At 33.6% G+C, this 23,100-nt stretch overlaps 1 protein-coding gene across 3 annotated transcripts in view; it reads left to right on the plus strand.

Moving 5' to 3' along the window:
• LOC140441060 (peptidoglycan-recognition protein LB-like) overlaps positions 1 to 23,100 on the plus strand; it is an 81,068-nt gene extending 57,968 nt beyond the window's left edge. The window contains exons 1-3 of one of the 3 annotated variants that reach the window (XM_072531485.1): positions 2,578 to 2,832; positions 22,159 to 22,497; positions 22,756 to 23,100. In XM_072531485.1, coding sequence (XP_072387586.1) covers positions 2,769 to 2,832; positions 22,159 to 22,497; positions 22,756 to 23,072 — 720 coding nt within the window. In that variant the 5' untranslated portion in view covers positions 2,578 to 2,768 and the 3' untranslated portion in view covers positions 23,073 to 23,100. Of the gene's footprint in view, positions 1 to 2,577; positions 2,833 to 17,434; positions 17,737 to 22,158; positions 22,498 to 22,755 lie in introns of those variants that run through there. The other 2 variants (XM_072531487.1, XM_072531486.1) reach the window with 2 other exon arrangements.

Genomic DNA, 23,100 nt, shown 5'->3' on the forward strand with positions numbered 1-23,100 from the left:
GAATCCTTGGTGGTTCCTCTTTCTTCCCGTCTGTTCCCCTTACCTCCCTTCGTGTTCCAGGTTTTCCGCTTCTTCCTCGGTGTTAAGTGCCTGGTTAAAGAATTCCACCCATCTATTCAATACATCTTTCCTTGTTGTTAATAGGTCGCCATTCCGACTTCTACATTAACTTGTGGTTGCCTTGAATTCTTTTCTGTTGGTGATGTTAACTTTATTAAACAATGCTCCGAATTATTTCTCTCTGTTGAGGTTTTCTATATATTTAAGTTCCTTGTTAAAGTGGTTTCGTTTTTTTCTTTTGTGTATCCCCTTCTCTTCTCTTTGTCTGGTAAGCATCTTTCTGTGGCTTAATTTTTTTTGTTTCATTCTTGCATTCATCGTCAAATCAATCATTTTTACGGGCACAAATTTCTGTTCCTATTTCATCTTTCGCTGCTGCTTCAATGTCTTCCTTTATTCTGGTCCAGTAGGAGTCTATATCTGTCTGGCCTTCTTTATTTACACTTTTATTACTTAGCCTGTTGGTGATGTTTTTCGAGTACCGTTCTGCATTTTTTTCTATCCATTTTATTTTCTTTACCGGTGGTTGAAATTCTAGCCCACAATGTTAAAATAACTGGGCAATGATCTGAGTCTATGTTTGCGCCTCTATAACTTCTGTAATTTATTACGTCTGTGCCATGCCTTGAATCTATTAAAATGTGATCAATCTGACTCGTTGTTCTTCTATCAGGAGAGGTCCAGGTTACCGTGTGTATGTTCTTGTGTTCAAAATAGGTGCTAGCGACTGTCATATTTAGTGATGCTGCTAAGTTTATTAGTCGTAATCCATTATCGGTACTGATATTGTGTAGTCTATGCTTTCCTACCGTGGGCATGAAAACTCGCTCTCCTCCTATGCTTGCATTCATGGCACTTAATATTATCTTGATGTCATTTCTAGGACATCTTTTGTAGGCTTGCTCTATTTTTTTATCTGTTTTTTTATTTTCTCTGCTTTGGCATCAGTTGGGGCATGTGCATTGATCAAACTGTAATCAATACTGTCTAGGTGTTCTTTAACGCCAAAAATATATGTTAAATATTACGCTTAGAATGTCTAGGAATATGTAAATTAATAAAATGTTATTTTGACGAATCCAACGCCACCTCGAACTAATGTGAAATATGGACAAAGTGCTATTCGAAAGTCTGCTCCTCGTATACCGAAACAATGATTACTTTCCACCTTTTGCGCTATTCCTAAAAATATAAACCCTATCATTAATAAGTCATGTTCTCGAATTATCGTGTTCTTAATAGGTACATGATCATATAAATAAAAAACTGGAAGAAGGAATAGATGATAGATTGGGTTCAAAAACGGACTATGCACCAGAGAGACGTTATTTGCTATTAATGTGATGGTGCATGGATATAAATGTGGATGTGCATGTTTGTTACGTAAATTTTGAAAAAGCATTTGACAAAGTTGGACATGAAAATTAGTTCAACTTCTAAAGACAAAAGTTACTTAAGAATAATAACAAACCTTCACTGTAGTCAAAAAGCACAAATTGTAATAAAATATGAGCCCAGTTCAGAAATTAAAAGCAAAAGAGGAGTTCAGCAGGGATGTATTATATCTCCATTACTATTCAATATATATATATATATATATATATATATATATATATATATATATATATATATATATATATATATATATATATATATATGGAAGGAATAATAATTAACTGAAGAACTATTAACAATATAAGATTACAGATGACACCGTGATTAGTGCAAGCTCCGCTTAACTTCAGTGTTTTTGTGAAAAATGTGGATTAAAAAGAATATAAAAAAGACTAAATATCTGGAAACCTGGATTTTAGATAATAATGATCAAACAACAAAAAAGGGTCAGAATAGAAATAGTAAGATATGCGTTTGTAAAAATAAAAACAATTCTTTGCAATAAAGACCTTAGATGGACATGAAAGGTGGACACTGAAGTAAGAGCTCATAAATAAGCTGCAATTGTTTGAAATGTGAACCGAAGGATGCCTAAAATAGCATGGGCACAGAAGAAAATGAGCACAGCAGTATTGCGAGAAATGTGCAAAGAGTACGAAATAATAAACACAACATAAATAAGAAAGTTACAATATTTGGAACACGTAATGAGGGGACAGCAATATGAAATGCGAAGATTGATAATAGGCGGAAAGATAAGAGGAGGAAAAATTGTGGGAAGAAGAAGAGTGTCATATTTGAAAAATTTAATTCTAGGACAGTATTTTGCTCTATTTATATTTCCATTTCCACCTTGAAGAAAAATTATAACGAAGTTGACCAAACAATAAATCGTGTTCGGTTCCGATCACATGCCTCTAGAACTAGAACACATTAATCTTGCAGGTGACTGGGGAAAAAAGAACCACCTTGGCTCTAGGAACCAATTCCCTTCTTAGAACGCCCCATGGGGAACGGGGCTCCCCGCTACATCGGGCTAAGCCGCCAATGGCGTGCCATCCTTGCCGTAATACACTTTTTATCTCATTTTAACGATGATGATTTTCTATAAAATATGATCAGATTTTATACAAAGCACAGCGTGAAATTTGTGCGCGACCAAAAAACTTGTATATATTGTCGATTTAGTATAATTTATGTTTATGAAGTGACTGAGTCGGTATTTGATAGTTTTATTTATATTTTGTTTGTTTTCGTTTATTTATGAGTTACACTTTTATTAAATTTAAATTTTAAATTTCTATACCAAAGATATGAGTAGGTTCAACATATTCAGTTTTTTGAAAATGCTTCTAGCATGCTGCTGTGTACTTGCAGGTGAGTTACGATAATTTTTCGGACTAAAAAGACACGGTGTTTTTGAAAGTCAAATAGTGTGTTTAAAGTTAATGAAAATTCTTCAAATAAGGTACAAAAAGTATTTAAAAATTATTGTTTTAAGAAATAAAATATTAGTATTGAGAATTCGTTGAATATTTAATATTTAGTTTAGAATTAGCTTTAATTTTACAATTGAATCAGAGTTTTTAAAAATCATATTGTTTAATTATATGGTGAGAAAGAAAAAATGTGTTCGAAATACTGTATTTTAAGTCAAACGGGACATTTACTACAGTAGATCGTTTGTTATTGGATTGTATTGAGAAAGACTAAATCCACGGAGGAGTGAATCTTCGTCATTTTCCTTGAATAAGAAGTAACAATGTTTCAATAATCCTTTTTTGTAAGTTTTAATCATCTCAAAGACGCGATTTCTACTGTACTGTTTAGGAGATTCCGAAAATACAAAAAAAAATGTTCTAAGCATTTTCTTCTTCTACATTCCACATATTAAACGGTTTTTGCCTGCTCCAGTATCAAACTTATCTACACCTTTTCATAAGCGTCCTCACAGTTTTTTTTCTTCCTTCTTCCTTTTTGGTGTAGCCAATTGACCGGACTATTTTGTAATTACAGATCTACACACGGAGTTTGAGTTAGTAGTGAATGAAACTAAAAAAATGTAATTGACTTTTTTCCTTTTTCATTTTCTTTATTTTCTATTTTTAGCTTTATATATATATATATATATATATATATATATATATATATATATATATATATATATATATATATATAATGTAATGGCAAAACAGGAAAACAAAAAACAAAATAAGTATATCAATGTAAGGTAGCAGTAAATATGTATTTGTGACTATTGGTAGTCTTCAGTAAGGTGCAGCCAAGTTAGAAAAGGAGCATGTTAACTTGGGAAAGGATCACTACAGGGGCAATGCGACCAATTTGTGACATTAGAATTAGAAGACCCTTTGTTGCCCTGTCGTTGTGGGTTTTTCTGTATTTATCTCCTCGTCGTCTGTGAGCAATTGTCCTGGATCGTCTTTTATAAATTTTGGGCTGTTGGTCGTGTTGTCCTTCATTTTTTTTAGGTACTTATAAAACTGTCTAGACTGACCGGTTCTATGTTCCTCCTCCAGTTGCTGTATTCGCGCTTCTATGTAGTGTTTCTTTTTTCTTCTCAAAAGTCTTCTCGTTTGAGTCCTTACTCTGTTGTAGTCTTCCCTGTTCTCATCTGTTGGGCGTGTTAGTAACTCTAGTCTCTTGATTGCTTTCTGATGCAAGCTTTGTTCGCACTTCTGGTCAAACCACTAGTTTTTCTTCTTGTTATTCCTTTCTTTCGGCACTTTCTATGGCATTCGTTATATTTTGCCATTTTTGGTCTATTTTAATTTTGCCATTTAATTTTGGCGTTGATGTTTCTTCTTCTTCCAGTGTCTGCAATTTGTTTTGGATCAGTGCCTGATATTGGCGTTCATTATCAGGTAAATCGAGCCTTGAAATGTCCCATCTGTTTCCTTGTTGGCGTTGCTTTGGCTGTCTCGTCTTTAGCCTTGTTCTCATTTTTGTTCTGACCAGGAAGGGGTCAGAGTCACTTTCTGCTCCCCTCAGACTGTGTGCGCTAATGATATTGCTAGAATGTCTTCCATCGATAAGCACATGCTCTATCTGGTTTCGTGTGATTCCGTCATTTGACACAGAGGTTACTTTATGTATATCTTTTCTTTAGAATTGTGTAATTTCTACTACCATATTGTTGGCTACAGCGAATTCTGCCAGTCTTGATCCGTTATCATTAGTATTATCATGTAAGCTATGTGTACCGATCACCGCTCTAAGATGGTCCTCTTTACCTAGTTTGGCATTGAAGTCTCCCAGTATGATTTTGACGTCGTGTCTGGGTGCCGTTGTGTACTGTTGTTCTAAATTTTCATAAAATTCCTCCTTGTCGTCTTCATTTGCTTCACCGTTGGTGCGTGGATTCAGAGGAGGATTAGGTTAAACAATTTTCATTTGAGTCTTAGAGAGCAGATGCGCTCTATTTGGGAGTTTGGGAGAATATTATTAAATTTCTATTTTTAATTAGCCTTTTCAGGATTTTAAGAACACAAGATGCTAGAGATAATGGACAATGTGAATTGTGATAATCATTTCGTTTGCCAGGATTCCTTATAGGTATTAAAACATATTATTTCTAGCTCTCTGGAATTGGTGCTTATTTCTGCCAAATATTATTAAGAACATTAAGTGAACGGATTATGTATTCATTTGTCAGATAAGAGATCATAGAATATGTTATTGTCTTTACCATAAGTAGTATTATTTTGTTTGAGGACATTTCTTAGTTTCCATAGGTAAAACGGACGTTCTAAGTAAAGGTTATCTCCAGAAACAGTAACTATAGAAATGGTAATATTATTTGGAACCTAATCTGATGAAATTTCTTTGTAAAACTTTGTTATCAATGGGTCTTCTGGATCAATTAGTAAATTATTGGATTGTTTTTGATTTTTGAAACATTAAATTACAATTTATAATTTATTATTCCTGTAGCTCATAAATTTTCATAGAATTCGTTTATATGTTGTTCTATATATCAATGCATAAGATACCTGTTACTCTTCTTTTACGTATATTAAACAACCATATGAAAGAGTAGGTGTGGCCATAATGTTATAAATATTCTCATTGCATCGTTTCTTGTCTTGTTTTTCTATGTTCTATGAATTGTTTCCCATATACATATGTTGAAAACTGTTAATTTAGTAATCAATTAAACAACCATGGTTATTTAAATGACTTACTTGTTTTAGCAAATGGTCGTCAATTACTATTTTTATTCTTATGGGGTGTTTACTTTCAAGCTCCATAAAATTTGTCTTTTTTTTCGTTATTTTCATATTGAAACTCTTACTTAATAGATAGTTACTAGATAGTTCTTCTTCTTCTTCTTCTGACTTTTAAAATTTTGGATTATCAGCTGATCATTCATGAAAAGAATCATTTTATTTGTATATTTTGAGTGATTTGAATATCTGTCCATGTTGTTTTATCCCACGCTCCCATAATTCTTCTTGCTTTATCGATAGGCTCGTGCCTGTCTTATCTTCCGATCCGAAATCCTTGCTCTTCTTGTTGCAGAGTTATTTGTTCATTTATTTTTGTTGCTATTATTCTTGTTGTTAATTTAAGTATTTAAGTATTTTATTTAAGAGATTTATTGTTCGATAATGATTAGCCTTTCTTATCTTCTTTTGTGAAAAACATCAGCATGATCGGTCTTCTCCATTCGTCTGGTATTTTGTTAATAGTTATTACACAGGTCTACATTGGTAGTAAGAGGTAATCTCCTAACAAATAAATCGATACAGATTGCCACCTATGCTGATGACATTAGCATTATGTCTCGCAGAACAGAAGAGGCGGCAGAAATATATTTACAATTAAAAACAGGGGTAAAAAAGACCTGACTAGAAATAAATATGCAAATGACAAAAAAGCTAACACAAACAAGGGCTAGGGGAAACGGACGTACAGTTGAATTAGAGGACGATATTGAAACTGTGGAAAGTTTTACATATCTGGGAGTTGCATTAAATACGGATGAAAGATAAGAACCAGAAATTCAAAGAAGAATAGTAAAGGGAAACAAAGCTTACTTTTCACTCCCCAATGTGTTCCGCTCTAAAAACGCACACTGGAGATCGAAAATCAGGGTCTACAAAACTATTATCAGACCAATAGTATGTTATAGATGCGAGACATGGGTGATGGTAGAAGACACAAAACGAAAGCTGGAAGTCTTCGAAAGAAAAGTCCTAAGGAAGATATTTTGACTCATTAACGAAAACGGAGTATGGAGATCCAGGTACAACCATGAACTCTACCAATTATTCAAAGAGGCACTGATCTCAGAATTCGTTAAACTTCGGAGACTTTGATGAGCTAGTCATGAAGTCAGAATGGAAACAAAAAAGTAAATTCAGGTCGCAATAGCGCAAAATTTGCTAGACATGAGAACCTGGAGAAGATCGGCGCTACACCGGCAAGGTTGGAGGCATAGTTTGAAGAAGGCTAAGGTTCGATTTGAACTGTAGCGCCATTGGAGAGAGAGAGATATTGGTCCTATACTCGTACAAGTAAGCGGGGTCCTATTCGCCAGAGCGTAGAGTTGGTTTCCATTGAGTTGGAAGTCTTTGGGCATCATCTCTAATATTTAAATTCTTTGCATATTTTTCAATTTCTATTGCTCCCCCATTTTCAATGCCAGCTAGTATCGTTGTTTGATTTAAGTTATCCTGTGCTTATGTATAACATTTCTATGTTCTCGTCTTAACTGTATTCTTGAATTGGTCTGTCCAATGTAGGTTCTGTCGCAATCCTCAAAAGGAATCTAGTATAATATATCTAGTTACTTTTTACAATGGTAATATGGTTATTTTTCCTAGTACTGTTTTACCAATTGATTTTTCTTTTTTTTTTCTGAGTCTCAGGTTTTGTTTCGTGCTTTTCGATGGTAGTCGTAGAGAAACCATTTTTCCTTAACGCTGTTTTAACATTGCACCTTTTTCATTCTTATGGCCCCCTCTTTATGGCAAATATGACCTTGAGGAAACGTCGTAAAACAATGCTTTATATTTATAAATCACCATGGCATTTTTGTATAACATTTTTATATTTTCGTAATTTAAACTTTCCAAATAATATGTATAATCTATTGTGTTTTAAAATACGATATAATATAGAAAATAAAAATTATGGTTATACATAAAAAATTTTATTATTTCGTTACACATAATAGAATTAATTTAACAAAAGAAAATCTATATTTTATCCGTTTTTATTTATATTTAAATAGAAATTACTGCGAAAAATGTGGGAAAAACGCTACATGAAGCGGTCCACCTGAAAACCAAAAAAATTAGTAAGAAATTATAAGTGTTACAAGATCAGTGGGGAGATCAAAAAACTTCTATAACTTGTCGGCAAATATTTATTTACCGCTTGACTGGTGCCAAGGTGCGAAGTGGTCTTAACTCTGTAATTCAGCTGCCTAGATCGAAGTCAAAATGGGATTCTAAAGGTACTGCGACTACTATTGCAGAACGAAGAAATTAGAAAAAAAATGCCAAGAACAAGTAGAGGGGAAACTATCAGGACAGGAAGTAGCACAAGACATCGACAGTTGATGAGAACCGATTCAATAACTCGAGAGAACAGCCAGGGAGTATAGGCAGGAAGTAAATGAAGAGAAAATAAAGTATATGAAGGTGAGAGGAAATAATGAACATTTAGGACAGTTTTGGAAAGTATCTGCCTCAAACAAGGAATATAACATTGAGATAGTTGGACATTTTGACTATTTGGGAGTAACGTTAACAAATAGAAATGAAGAGACTCAAGAAATCCAAAAAAGAATGGCTAAAGGTAATAAAAGTGCTAGAACTCTAAATAAGATGATGAGATCAAAGAAAATATCCAGAGGAGCAAAAAGAAGAATATATCTAATTGTTATCCGACCAACGGTGCTTTATGCTAACTAGACCTGGATCTTAACTAAAACCAAAGAACTGGAGCTAGATAGATGGGGCGAAAGGTCCTCAGAAGAATATATTTAGGTATAAAGGATGGGCATATCCGGAGGAGAAGAACAAATAATAAAAGAATGCAAATATATCGTCAATAAAAAATTTCAAACATTACGAAAATTCAAAGACTAAGATAGCTCGGACACGTAACTAGAATGCAGGAAAGAAGAGTCCCCAAACCATTAATATATACTGGAGCTTGCACAAAAAGGAAAAGAGGAGGACCACGAAGAAAATTGATGAAATCGGTAAAAGAAAACTTGGGATTGTTAGAAGTACAAAACTGGAGAAAACTAGCACAAGATAGAAAGAAATGGAAGAAAACTTGTGTTTGCTTCCATTTGTGTCAAAAATTCCAGTGTCAAAAATTTGTGTTTGCGATGGTATTCACACAATCTTGGATATCTAGCCGTACCAGGTTTTGTCAATGTAAATAAATGTTTCTATTTTGTTTATTTGAATCGACGCTTTTAAACGGCAATTATTATAGAGAACGTAACATACATTAACTAAAAAAAGGGGGACACTTAGGCGATTTCAGAAACCCTATACCTAATGGGTCTTACTTTTGAGGTGTCCAAAAATATTCCGACCCAAAAACAACACCCTGTACCTACATTAGCTTTTCTAAAAATGAATTATGAATTTGAAAAAAATTATGAAAAAAATTAAATTAAATTAAATTTAGTGGTTAAATTTTCCGGAAAATGTTTTTTCTGGTAAAATTTTTAATTTGAATTGTGAAATTATGTGAATTGCTAGAGCTCGAAGTAGAAAAAAATTATTAGCGAATTAATTTTAATTAATACCATTATTTAATTTAAATTGGTGAAATGTTAACATTTCAGTGTATTCTTGTATTATTTGCGACAAATAATTCATAACAAATATTAATCTTTAATTAATGAATAAATAATAAAGAGTCCACAAAAAATACATAACTTTAATCATCGAAGTATCTTAAAAATAAAAAAAGCAAAAATTTGTAGAAAAATAACTATTTAAACCTTAAGTAATTGTTCAAAATGGCCACTACCTTGTTGACGGAAAAGTTTTGCTCTTTTTGTAATAGGTACGTCTGATCTCGTCTGGGATATTTTTCATTTCTTGAAAGGCGTCTTGAATCTGTTCAAGAAGTTCTTTTCTACAACTATTTCATCGTTATAAACTTTGGATTTTAAATATCTCCAAAAATAATATTCGATAGGATTAAAATCACATGATCGTATAAGCCAGACATTAAGATCCTCTCTACCAATCCATCTATTGGAAAAATAGTCGGATAAAAAATCTCTTACTATGCGTCTGTAATGTGGTGAAGCACGATCATGTTGAAAGCATATTCCAGCTGTATTGATAATTTCATCATCTAGCAGTGCTGATAAAATATTTTCTAAAATATCTAAATACACTTCACTTGTCAGGGTGAGAGGTAAAATATACGGTCCTAATAATTTCTCAATAAAATATGCCACACCATATATTAACCGAAAATTTACGGACTTAGCCTTGTAGCAAATGAATTTTGCTTCATTCGTGCCAGACTTCTGAGCTATACATAACCACTGGTTTCACTGTGGTTATTATTAGGGTTAATATATATATCCATTTCTTTGTTTCTGATCTTATATACTTTTATCATAACACCGAGTTGAATGAACCTATAACTTGTTTTCTTTTCGTTATTCTACTTTTATGCCTAATTATTTCTTCTTGTCCTCATTAATTTTATTCTCAAGTATATACATTGATCACATTTTTTTATTTTTCCCACTTTTAAGTCGAGATCTGAATGTTTTTCTCCGCACGAAGATATTGGGTTTTGTTAAAATTTACCTCTAGGTCCAATTTTTTGTATTCTAACAGTTGTCTACCCATATATTGTAAATCTTCATTGTCTTTGGTGATAACTACCTGGTCATCCGATACTTAATCCCATAAGGTTATGCTTCTTTTTCCACCGCATGAGTGCTTCATCTATGTAAATGTTGAATAGGACTGGGGCTAGCATCCTTTTTTCAGGCCTTTAGTTGAAATAGTTGGTAATTTTCTTTCCTATTGTAACCTTTGATACTGTATTATTGTATATTGCTTTCATATCGTTGATTATTGTAAAGTTTATACTGGTTTTCTCCAATACTTCCCATAGTTTCGCAACAGATAAGTATCGTATGCTTTTGGTTAAATCGACCAGTTCCAAACTTCCAATTTAAAAGGTCAGTGCTCTTCGCATATACGCTCTTAAAATTCTGCCATATAATCTGCTAAGATTGCTTGTGACAGTTATGCCCCTACAGTTATTGCAATCGGATTTACTTCTTTTTTATGGATAGATATGACATATGAAGAAGTACTGCAGAGAATGAACACAACCGCGGATTTGGTTAACATCGTGAAGGGCCGTAAGCTGCAGTACTTGGGACATATAATGATAAATCAAGGCAGATACGAGCTACTCCAATGCATTTTGCAAGATAAAATTAAAGAAAAAAGGGCTCCAGGACGAAGAAGAATATCCTGGCTTGCTAACCTGAGAGCATGCTATAGAAAGACCTCAACACAGCTATTCCGTATAGGGACCAACAAAGTCATAATAGCCAGAATGATCGCCAACGTTCGGAACAGACAGGCGCCCTAAGAAGATAGATATGATCCAGCCTTCTTTCCAATTAGCAATTTCCTTTTAATTAATTTATTGACTAATTGAGTCTATTGAGTGATCTAAACGTATGTCCCAGACTCTTAGATAGAAGATACATCTTAAATTATGAAGAAATTTATCAGATCAGGAATCTTGTTTGCATCTGTGGACTAATATATTGGTTTTCCAATTGACATTTTTTGACACTTGTTTTTGATTGATCGCACTTATATTATAGGAGTAATCTTGCAAGTCATCATCATAATTTCCCAATCCCCTGAAATTCTCTATTCCTGGATATAGACATAAACCTCACCACAGTGTCCTCATTTAATTTTTCTCTCATATTTATATAAGTATATCATTTCTTTATAATCCTTTTGTTCTTTTTCTTTTGTTAGTTCTTGTTCTCCAAATAGTAACCTCTGTGCTGTCCAGTATTATTTTAAAGGGTATTATATAAAGCCTTATACATATTATATTCATCATCATCTTTGGCTCGACAATCATCTGTGCATCTTGGCCTGCTCTAAGATTCGTCGCCATTCTGTTCGGTTTCTGGCAACATGTTGCCATCTTCTGATTTTTAATATTCGTAAGTCGGTTTCAACTCCATCTAACCACCTAATTCGCGGTCGGCCTTTGCTTCTTCTTCCTACAGGTGTTCCTGTGGTTAGCGTTTTAGCAATCGTATTTTCTGGCATTCGTATTATGTGTCCAACCCATCTAAGTCGCTGTGTTTTAATGAACGTTATGACATCTGGCTCATCAAAGAGCTGATACAATTCAAAATTATATCTTCTGCGCCACTGCCCTTGGTCGTTTATAGCTCCAAATATTTTGCGGAGTATTTTATGCTCAAATATTCCCAAAAGTCTTTCATCTTTCTGCGTTAGAGTCCATGTTTCTGCTCCATATGTGAGGGCCAGCCTCAGCAATGTTTTGTATATAATAATTTTAGTTCTTCTTTGAATGTTTCTGAGTGGAAATGCTTTTGGAGTCCATAGTATGCCCTATTTGTAAGATTTATTCGTCTTTTGATTTCTTCGCTTGTTTTATTGGTAGCAGTCAATAGCGACCCAAGGTATGTGAAGTTGTCAACACGTCCAAAGGTATGACTTCCAAAGACTGTTTCTCGTTCCTCATTTGCTATTGGATCCTTTGTAACCAATATTGCTCCAATTCTAGGAGATATTGCTCAACATCTCGCTTGCTACGCCCTATTATGTCAATGTCATCAGCATATGCTAAGACTTGTATCGATCTATTGTAAATAGTACCGCCATCCCTAATTCGTGTATCTCGGACTGCTTTTTCTAAGGCAATATTAAATAGGAGGAGTCAGAGCATCCCCTTGTCTGAGTCCATCCTTTATCTCAAAGGATCTAGAATTCTCTCCCTGTATTCTAACAGTGGCTTCTAAGTTAGACATTGTCATTCTCGTTAGTCGGATAAGTTTCTCTGGTATACTAAACTCATGCATTGATTGGTATAGCACTGTTCTCTTGACACTGTCGTATGCGGCCTAGAAGTCGACGAATAGGTGATAGGTTTCAATATTGAATTCTAATGTTTTCTCGAGAATCTGTCTTATTGAATGAATCTGGTCAATTGTTGATTTTTCTGGAGTGAATCCAGCTTGATATTTACCAACTATGCCCACTGTGTAAACTTGCAACCTTTCGTAGAGAATATTTGCTAGTATTTTGTAAGCAGTTGTTAATAGGGTTATACCTCTATAGTTGTCACACTGGAGCTGGTCACCTTTTTTATGTAACGGGCATATCACGCCTTGAGACCATTCACAAGGCATGGTCTCATTATGCCAGACAAGAAGTAAAAGCTTATGTAGTGTCTGTAGTAGGGCATTGCCACCATTATTGTAGAGCTCACTGCAAATTTGATCAATTCCTGGTGATTTATTATTTTTAAGCTTTTTAATGGCTTGGGCAACGTTTTCGATGGTAGGTGGTCTTTCGTTTAGGTTGAAAGGATTCCAATCATTTCGATTTGCTAGGGTGTTATCTGCTTCTTCGATATGATGGCCATTAAATTTTGCATCGAAAAATTCAACCCATCTGTTTAGGATTGAGGCCGTATCATTTAGGATGTTTTCTTCTACATCCTTACAGCTCCTTATTCTTGGCTTAAACTCTTTGCGCATTTTGTTTAGATTTCTGTAGAACTTTCGAGTTTCATTTTGATTTCTTAGCCATTCTGTGCTTCCCAACTTCTTTTGCTCAAATTGTCTTTTTTTTCTTCTATGTAATCGTTTTTCTTCTCTTCTTAGGGTCCGGTATTCTTCCTACTATACCTATTCCTATATTCCTATACATATTATATTGTTTTTATAATATTGTAATTTTTTACCATAAATTGTAGAGGGAATAGGGCATAGTATAAATACTTTTGATTTTTGTTTGATGAAGTATCCTAATCTTATCTAAAAATTGATTTTAAATGAAATCATCGCATCATCATCATCATCATTGATTTGGTGGGCCATCCATCATACAGTCCCGACTTGACACCTTGTGATTTGTAAAAACAAAATACGCAGTAAACGTTTTAAAATGCCACATGAGGCGGTCAAAGCTTACAAAATCCTCATCTCATTTCATTTTCAAAGTCTTTTATTATTGGTGCAAAACTTTTAGTGGTCGCCTCGTAAAAATCAGTGCATATCTACCACGTTTCAGTTATTAGGATATTAGCATATTCAGTCGGTATTATTAATAATTATAACAACCACTCCCTTTGTAATCACAATCAGTGGGAAAAACTAACTCCAGTCACAATTTATGCATCCTAAATATTATAATTTATCGACGAGTATGATTAAGTGAGATAAGATCAAATAAAAAAATCAATATCAATGCAAGCCAAACAAAGAATGTATAGTATTATCTTTAAATATATCAAGTGCCAAAATAAACAACAAGTAAGCGGAATTATGACAAAAAATGTGGTTTTGGAATTGATTCAATAGAATTTATGCAGCTAGTCATTATGATTTATCAAAAAAGTGTGATTAAATCAGATATCAGCAACTGAAAAATTAATACACTTAACAAACCAAACAAAAAACGTAAATTACTTTTAAATTCGATAAAAAAGTATATTATCTTATATACACCAAAATAAATAAACAACTAAGAAAAATAATTTAAAAATATTTTTTCGCGGTAGAGGAAGAGAATAGTCAATGAAAAAATAAGTATATATGCAAATATTTTCTAAGTATGTATATGTTACGGTAACAGTTATTAATCCGGTGATTATACATAATTACCGGTTATTATACCTATATAATCACCACTAAACTTGGTAAATGTGGTAAATTCTTCAATATTTATCAAATTAACCGGCGAGTTTACCTATATAACTCCCAAATCATAATGACAAATCTGATAAAACTTTGTTACTGTTCGTTACTGGCGGTCTCTGTTGATTTCGCATGCACTCTCTTACGCTTAGTTTCTTACGCAGTCCCTGTGAAGCACGTCAAACCACAGTATAGTTTGACCACAGTATATTGCTAATAAGCAATATACACGCACTTATCATTATAGCATTTTGTCCACGATTCCACTCGACTAGTACCAACTCCTACAGTAATATTTTTAATCCCATGCAAGCTATACGTTTTTTGCTACTCTCTTCTATTTTAGAAAATATGAAATGATGACTGGTATCGATGACTGGTATGACCGAATCTGAAAATTTTGCACGGAAAACCTAGGCACAGTCAGTCTCAAGGTTCGGTTGAGCGTGCAAATCAGAATATAGAAAATATACCAAGTTCTTAGTTGGAAAGCAATCAAACTAGTAAATGATCGGAAGGGTTACGCTTTGTGCAACTTATGAAAAAAAGAGCATTTAATGAAGGCATCAAGTGTACTCCTTACTAAGCAATGTTTAGAACGCCTGTATAATTAGGCTTGAAATCGTCTTATTTCCCGAATGACTCTATCGAACATCTTGAAATCGAGTGAAGAAGAGCTTCAGACTCTAATCAAGACAGTTAATAACGTTTCCGAAAACACCAATAGCGAAATCGAAGATGATCCTGCTTTGGACAATAACGATATATCGCAAAAAGGTCCTCCAAATAAAGATTCATTTGAGTCTCAGAAAGGAGATGAAGCGGCAGTCCTTTTAAACCAGACAGATATTTTAAGCAGGCAAGAACAAGTAAGAAAATATAGAACGAGTTCTAAAGAAGGTTTAGAATCACAGGCAAAGAAAATGTTCAAATCTTAAATTTCTCTCTTGTAAAGTTGGCGATACAGTGAAACTACGAGTAACAAATATTGATAGAGCAAAACGTGATCCACAAAATTTATTAGCGGTGATATTAGAACTTAAAAATGACTGAGTTTTATAAGTTAGGAACAAAACAAGGAAAAAATTTATTTAAAAAATTCCTTTATAAAAGATATATATTAAAACACCATATCGGGCTACATCACAGAACGTTTTCGGAATTAATATTCCATCGTCAGTGCTATCTGGTTGTACATGTTTGAAGCCACTAAATATATGGGAAGTCTTTAAATGTTGTTAGAATAAATTTGAGTTACAATATTTGATTTTAAGTACTAGGATGTTTAAGTTACAACAGGAATAGATAACATGACAACGTAAGACTCCACTGGAGGTTGCTAGTCCTGAGACAAAGTATCTACGAGAACTTGTTGATAGCAACTGATTGAAATGACAATAATAGACACTTTGTCTCAGGACTAGCAACCTCCAGTGAAGTAAGTCTTACACTGCCATGTTATCTATCTCTGTTGTAACTTAAACATCCTAGTATATAAAATCATGGTATGCATACCTTGGGCTTAGAGAAGACGTCGTTTTTATGCAGAACAACGTGCGAATGCACGTTGCCACGATCAGTATGCAATACTTGGACGAGGTTGGAATTACGAGGTTACCCTGGCCAGCTAGGTCTCCGGACCTGAATCCCATCGGACATCTCTGGGACGATTTGAAAAAACGTATTCAACCCCTAACATCTCATCCTAACAACGCACAGGAGCTTAAGGATCTGTTAGTGAGAGAGTGGAATAACATACCACAACACGTAATCCGGAGAAAAATTGAGAGTATGCCTCGTCTGCAAGAGGTTATTAGAGCAAGTGGAGGCAATACACTTTACATTTACAATACACAGAAAATTTTCAAGGTGAACCGGATTTTATGATCGCGAGTGGATTTGGAAAAATGTATTTTTTCTCTAGAATATGGGTTTACGTTATTTTTGATATGTAACTGTTCTGTTTGAGTTCTAATTCTGACAGGAAACAGAACTTATTGGAAATACCACAAATTTCCTATAAGAAGCTCACAGAATACTAAACTGAAAATTTACACAGCAGCAATTAGATCAGTAATCACATATGGTGCTGAATTAATATGCCCGACACGGAAAGATGAAGAAATATTAAGGATAATTTGATTAATGAAATGTTAAAATACTTGTTAATCAGTTTATCCTACAATAATTATATGATGCATTTTATTGCATTCACTAAATAATTTTTGACGTGATTTCTACATATCTATCGTTTTCTCTTTTGCTTTCATCTGAATCGTAAATGCCACCAGCAATTATGAAATTCAATTTTTAGGAAGAAAATTTCTCTATATAAAAGCTTTATTCATGAGTTGCATCCCTTCTTTCGTCTATCACCTTCGTCTCTAGATGACGTGATAATAACGTGGGCCCCAATTCTCTGTTACAATTTTTTACGTCGCGTCTTACATCGTGCTCCTCTCTCATTTCGGGAACGTACTGTTCGAAAAACCTGAAATTCCCATTCCCCCAAAATCTCTTTAAGCTTTATTTAGAGCTTTACAATAATCTTAGTGTTGAAAATGGGGCACTTTGAGATCGTACCTATGTCCCATTTGCAAATAGCAAAAAACCTATTATAGTTCTAAGCAACAAGACACATACGAATAAATTGCAATCACTTGATTCTAAATAAAAAAAAAACATCTTATTTCATTTCTTTTTCTCATTTCCCTATTGGTAATACACTCTTGTAAATATACTCTTATTTATAAATCACTTTACTCAAGTTTGTTACACTCTGTATCCATAATTTTTTATCAGTTTAATTTAAATTATTTATTACAAAATATTACTAACTTCTGTATTTCACAAATTTCACCGATATAAGTGATTTTAAATACAAAAATTACCAAAAACTGGTGGGAAAAAATAATGTTGGGATAATGGGTTTAAAAAATGTACATATTTTATTATATTTCCGCTGTGCAGGAATTGTGTGATGCGGTAACGGCGTTGAAGATTTTACAATGTCGTGGACTGCTGTTATCATGGGGAATTACAGTAACGACTCGCCCAGACACATTTTTCATAATAAATAAACAAGTCGACAGATCATCGACAAGAGAAGAGAAGATACCACATACGTTTACAACGTTTTAATATTTGTGGTATAGTGGTATTTGTTGTAGTTTGTAGGAGCGTCAAACACTGTTAAAAATCGTCAAAATATCGATTTTTAACTATTAGAATATATTGTGATAGTATTGTAGTAAATGTGCTTTCGTGGTTCACGTGTGTGTGTTATCAGTATTATTATCTGCTAAATTTTAAATATATAAATAAAATGGGTATGTATGTAACACTTGTTTTGCTAATACACTTTCAAGGATTTTTATGGTTGCGTATATAACTCAATACAATACAAATACTTAAAATAATTATAGTATAATTTGAATTTAAAGCGTAATATAAATAGTTTTGACAATTATTTCTAATTATCAAATTAAATATTGATGTTATATTTTGCGTTCAAATAATTAGATATGTTTCAATAGATTATCTCGTATGTTCAATTAGGATTTTTATGAACAAACTTTTAATTTATTAGGACGTAAGTGGTTTGGAATTCACAAGTTTAATAATAATTTAGATTTACTTTGCTTTAAGGTCACCAGAACCTCAATATTTTCAAGGTTGCTACATCATTCTGTAGGGATTTATAATTTGTTCTTCCAAGAGGTAGCACAAATCATTATTGTCTCCTGCACCATCTAGCTATATCTGTAGTAGTAAAATCTGAACCTGAACCTACCTGCCTTTCATATTTTAAATAGTTGTGAAACCATCATAAACTCTATATCTTCCCATTTCAGAGTTTTTACTTCTCTTGACTATATTGGTCTTATACCTACTGGCCTTATAGATTCTTGATTTCATCTCACATATTATCATCTCTCTTAAGTAAAGGTTACGCCATATAATGTTATACATCCTGCTCACCTATTTGCTCTTTGTACTTAATCTCTTACTTTTTTTCATCGTCTCCATAACTAGGTAGTGTACAGTAGCGCACCTAGAATTTGCCTCTGGGGGGGGTTTTGATTGGTCACCAAAATTTTTTTTATGATGTTACCTCCATTTTGAGTCCTTAAAATGTGTAAGTAACAGTGTCGGAATAGGGTCCTGAGGGGGGGGGTGTTAACCCCCAAACCCCCCCCCCCCCTCGGTGCGCCACTGTAGTGTAGTGTAATCCATACCTATGTACTTTAGTTACATTACTTGTTCAATTCTAACTCCATCGACTTGAAAAGTTGACTGAGTTCTGAGTTGAAATTGTTATGTTACATTCTTTTGTTCTTGTATCTGTGAACTAGTCTTTGAAGTCTGTCTTCATTCATGAGTAGATTAAATAGCATAGGGCTTAGTGATTCCCCCTGTTTGATTCCGTTGCCTGACTTGCCTGTATCTATAGTACAGGTTCCGTAAGTTGTCCACAGTGGCGTAACCATAGGGTGGCAGGAGTGACACCCATCCCGAGCTCACAAGTGACTAATATTTTTAACAAAATTTAGTAAAAAATATAAATTTTATATAACTACTTAAAATCAATTAACGTTAGATACCTACAACCAATATACAGGGTGTTTCAAAAAGGTATGTCATAAATTAAATCACGCATTCCGGGGACAAAAATAAATTTATTGAATTTAACTTACCTTAGTACAAAAGTGTACACAAAAAAAAGTTAAAGCCCTTTGAAGTTACAAAATAAAAATTGTTTTTTTGCATTTAACTCCTAAACTACTTGACATTTTGTAATAAAAATGGACACGTTACTTTCTTGTTCTGAAAGTATTTTTTTGTCATTTGAAATGAATTTTGTGGCATCATTAGTTTAACACATTATTTTTAAAAAAATTTTGCCCCATCATTTTTTCAAAAAACAGTTTTTTATTGAGTTACGGCCCTTTTCATTAACCTTTAAAAAATTACGTGCAACTATAAAATGTCTATAACCTCTATAAATATGATATTACAATAAATGTTCAAAATGACCCCTATTTTCTTCAATACACATTCGGTATCGTTTTAATAAGGAAAACCAAATGCGCTGAAAAATTATATTTTTCGGACAAAATTGATTTGCAGCTTCAATTATTCTAACTTTCAATTGTTGTTCGTCCTCTTTTGTTACAGAATACACTTTCTCTTTCATAAACCCCCAAAAGCAAAAGTCCATGGGGTTAAGACCTGGACTTCTGGGTGGCCAAGAAATAGGTGCGTCACGACCCCTTCCAATCCACCGACCAGTATACTGCCTGCAAAGGTATTTCCGGACTTCATTACTGTAATGCGGTAGAGCGCCATCTTGTAGAAACCACATATTTTGCCTTATTCACATGCAATATTCACTTCTTCCAAATACTCTCGTAAATCGTTTGCCAAGAACTGCAAATAATTATCACCATTTAAATTGTTGGGAGGAAATACTGGGCCTATTAGATTGTTATCCACAATTCCTGTCCAAACATTAACTTTGAAAGTCCTTTGGTGATGAGTCGTTTTTTTTTGGCGTGAAGATTTTCGTCAGCCCAAATGTGCTCGTTATGATGGTTTGTTATTCCATTTCTACTGAAGGTAACCTCATCGTTAAACAAAATATGTCTAATAACAACCATTAACAACCAATCGCAAAATCCAATCCTTTTAGGATAATATTCAACCAATAACTCTTGAACCGTTGTTAAGTGATAGGGTTTAAGCAGCTGATCCTTTAAACGCCTCCAAACCCTTACGTGAGGAACATTTAGTTAAGCAGCTATTACCCTTGTACTTGTTCCAGGGACTTCTTCAATGATTTCTAAAATGTCTTCATTAGTTGCATCTATTATTGGACGACCACTATTGCCAGCAACTTGCGGTTGGAATGTACCCGTTTCCCGTTAACGACGATCAATGGTCAGAAATAATCGTCTATCGGGTGTATTTCGATTGGGGTATTTTACTGCATAACGCCTTGCGGCTGCTGCACTGTTTCCTTGACATTCACCTACGATATTCCCGATAGTTTATCGAAATCATAATTTAATCTGATCCAACTTACCCAAAGTTAAATGCATATCTGCCATTTCCTGAAATATGTGGGCCATTGTAATATCAAAATTTTTAATATTAATCTTATTCACACAATAAATGATAGCTTCAAATTATTGACTATTATTGATGGAACTGTTTGTAATTATTGTATCCGTAGAAACTAATTGTAATTTTATGGCCAACTAGGAAAAAGTTAGTTTTTCGAAAAAGTGATAAGAGGCAAAAAAGTTTTAAAAATAATGTGTTAAACTAATGATGCCACAAAATTCATTTGATTTAAACGTACTCAAAAGTTTGGGGGGTTTAAGGCTGCACACCCCTCTTAAAATTTTTCTGTGCGCTTAGATTTTTGTTGTTTCTTTTGTATGAAAAATGCTTTCACAACAAGACAGTAACGTGTCCATTTTTATTACAAAATATCAAGTAGTTTAGGAGATAATGCAAAAAAACAATTTTTATTTTGTAACTTCAAAGGGCTGTAACTTTTTTTGTGCTTTTGTACTAAGGTAAGTTGGATTCAATCAATTTATTTTTGTCCCCGGAATGCGTGATTTAATTTCTGATATACCTTTTTGAAACACCCTGTACAAATTCAACTAAATAATTAACATTTAAAAGCATTCATAATAAAAGGATCAATTTTAGAACGCATCCATTGGTTGCTTCATTTTTTGTCGCAGTGCTTATACCCCAGTTATAGTCCACTCGTCAGAGATTTGAACCCTAAAAATCATACGAACAACCTGCATTTTGCCGAGAATATCAATTTTGGGACCCCAAAAGATCCAAAAAAGTTTATCACTTTTAGCACCGGGCTTCCCCGTAAAACCCCCTCGTAAGAGGGTAAAAACGCAAAAAAAAATCGATTTTCAATATTTTAAATCAAAAATATAGCTGACATAATTCTAAACAAAAATGTTTTTATGTAACTTTTGTGTAGAATGAACCGTTCTCTTGGAAACAACGCTTGAAGTGATGTCAGTTGCGCGCACGAAATCAATGTTAAATAAAATTTATATCAACTCAACTGTAAAAATTCGATATGTTTCGATCAGAGTGACCTATTGACAAAAATCAAAATGCGTTTTAAAAGTAAAGAGGGCAGCTTTCGTATGCGATTTTTGTATTTTGTCGCGAATGAAGTCATTTTCTATAAATCTGTTCAATAAATAAAAGTTGCGAGATTTTTGCCATTTTGCTGAAGCGCTACTTTTACGAATTTTGCGAAGATAAGTGTTTTTAAGGTCCGGAAAGTTTTTTTGAAGTGAACATACATATTTTATCGAGTATTGGACACTATTAATCATCTGAAATCCCGTTTCCTTCCAATGAGTGAAATTGTTTCCAGTTTCAGTGTTCTGCGATCTGCCACTGTGCAAAATTTAAATGATTTTGATCTATTAAATAAATTACTGAGTTTATTGAAATATATAAAAGAGACATATCTGATTAATCAGTTTCCTGAGAAATTTCTAGTTTTCGGTCCACCTTCAGAGATGAAATAGAAAAGTAAACATGTATTAAAGAACTTGCTGATTTGTATGTACTGCATTAATGATATTTGTTACAATACCTGTGGCTACAGCTAGTGCTGATTGATCATTTTCAAAACTAAAATTAATAAAAACCTATTTAAAAAACTGTATGAATAAATTGTAATTGTTTATTTTTAGTAACATCAGCATCTTCAGACCCAGTTATAGTCTCCAGAGAAGAATGGCAAGCCCGCGCTCCTAAATCCATAGAAAATATGGCGAACCCAGTACCTTACGTCGTTATCCATCACAGTTATCTACCACCAGCTTGTCACAATTTAACTGATTGTATCAAAGCTATGCATTGGATGCAAGACCTTCACCAACAAACTAATGGTTGGTCGGACCTTGGCTACAATTTTGCTGTTGGCGGAGATGGTAGAGCTTACGAAGGGAGAGGATGGTCCAGAGTTGGTGCTCATGCTCCCTTTTACAACAGCAAAAGTATTGGAATATGTATCATTGGAGATTGGAGAGGTAAAATCTATTTTCATGCTAACATTAGGTATATAGCAAATGTGTCATCAAAAATTATGGTACAGCCTTATACTGGAATTTATTTGAATATGGAACTTAATAAATTAATAACTTTTATTTGCCTTCATTCTTTGTTTCATATATTAAATTATTTAATTAAATTTTTCTATCCCAAATTCAACACTCCTTTCAAGCAAATAACGCTACTTTCATATATTTTAAAACCCTTCAACTAATCCTACTTTTTTAATGTTTCAGTTGAACTTCCACCAGAAGATCAGCTAACGACAGTTCATCAGCTGATACAAAAAGGAGTAAGAGAAGGATACATCCAGAAGGACTATAAATTGGTTGGCCATAGACAGGTTAGAGCTGGTACCGAATGTCCGGGTGAGAGGCTCTTCCAAGAGATACACAAGTGGCAGAATTTTTGTGAACAACCAGATGAAGTTGCCGTAAGAACAAATAACACTTGGTTCGTTAAAACTGTACATGACAATAGTAGGGATAAGGAAGATAAAGACGAAGACACCAATGACAATGGTATTAATAGGTTAGAAAAAAGAACTGTTTAGATTTAAGTAATATATTTTATTTAATATT

Source organism: Diabrotica undecimpunctata, chromosome 5 (genome assembly GCF_040954645.1).
Source record: "Diabrotica undecimpunctata isolate CICGRU chromosome 5, icDiaUnde3, whole genome shotgun sequence".
Classification (NCBI taxonomy): Eukaryota; Metazoa; Arthropoda; class Insecta; order Coleoptera; family Chrysomelidae; genus Diabrotica; species Diabrotica undecimpunctata.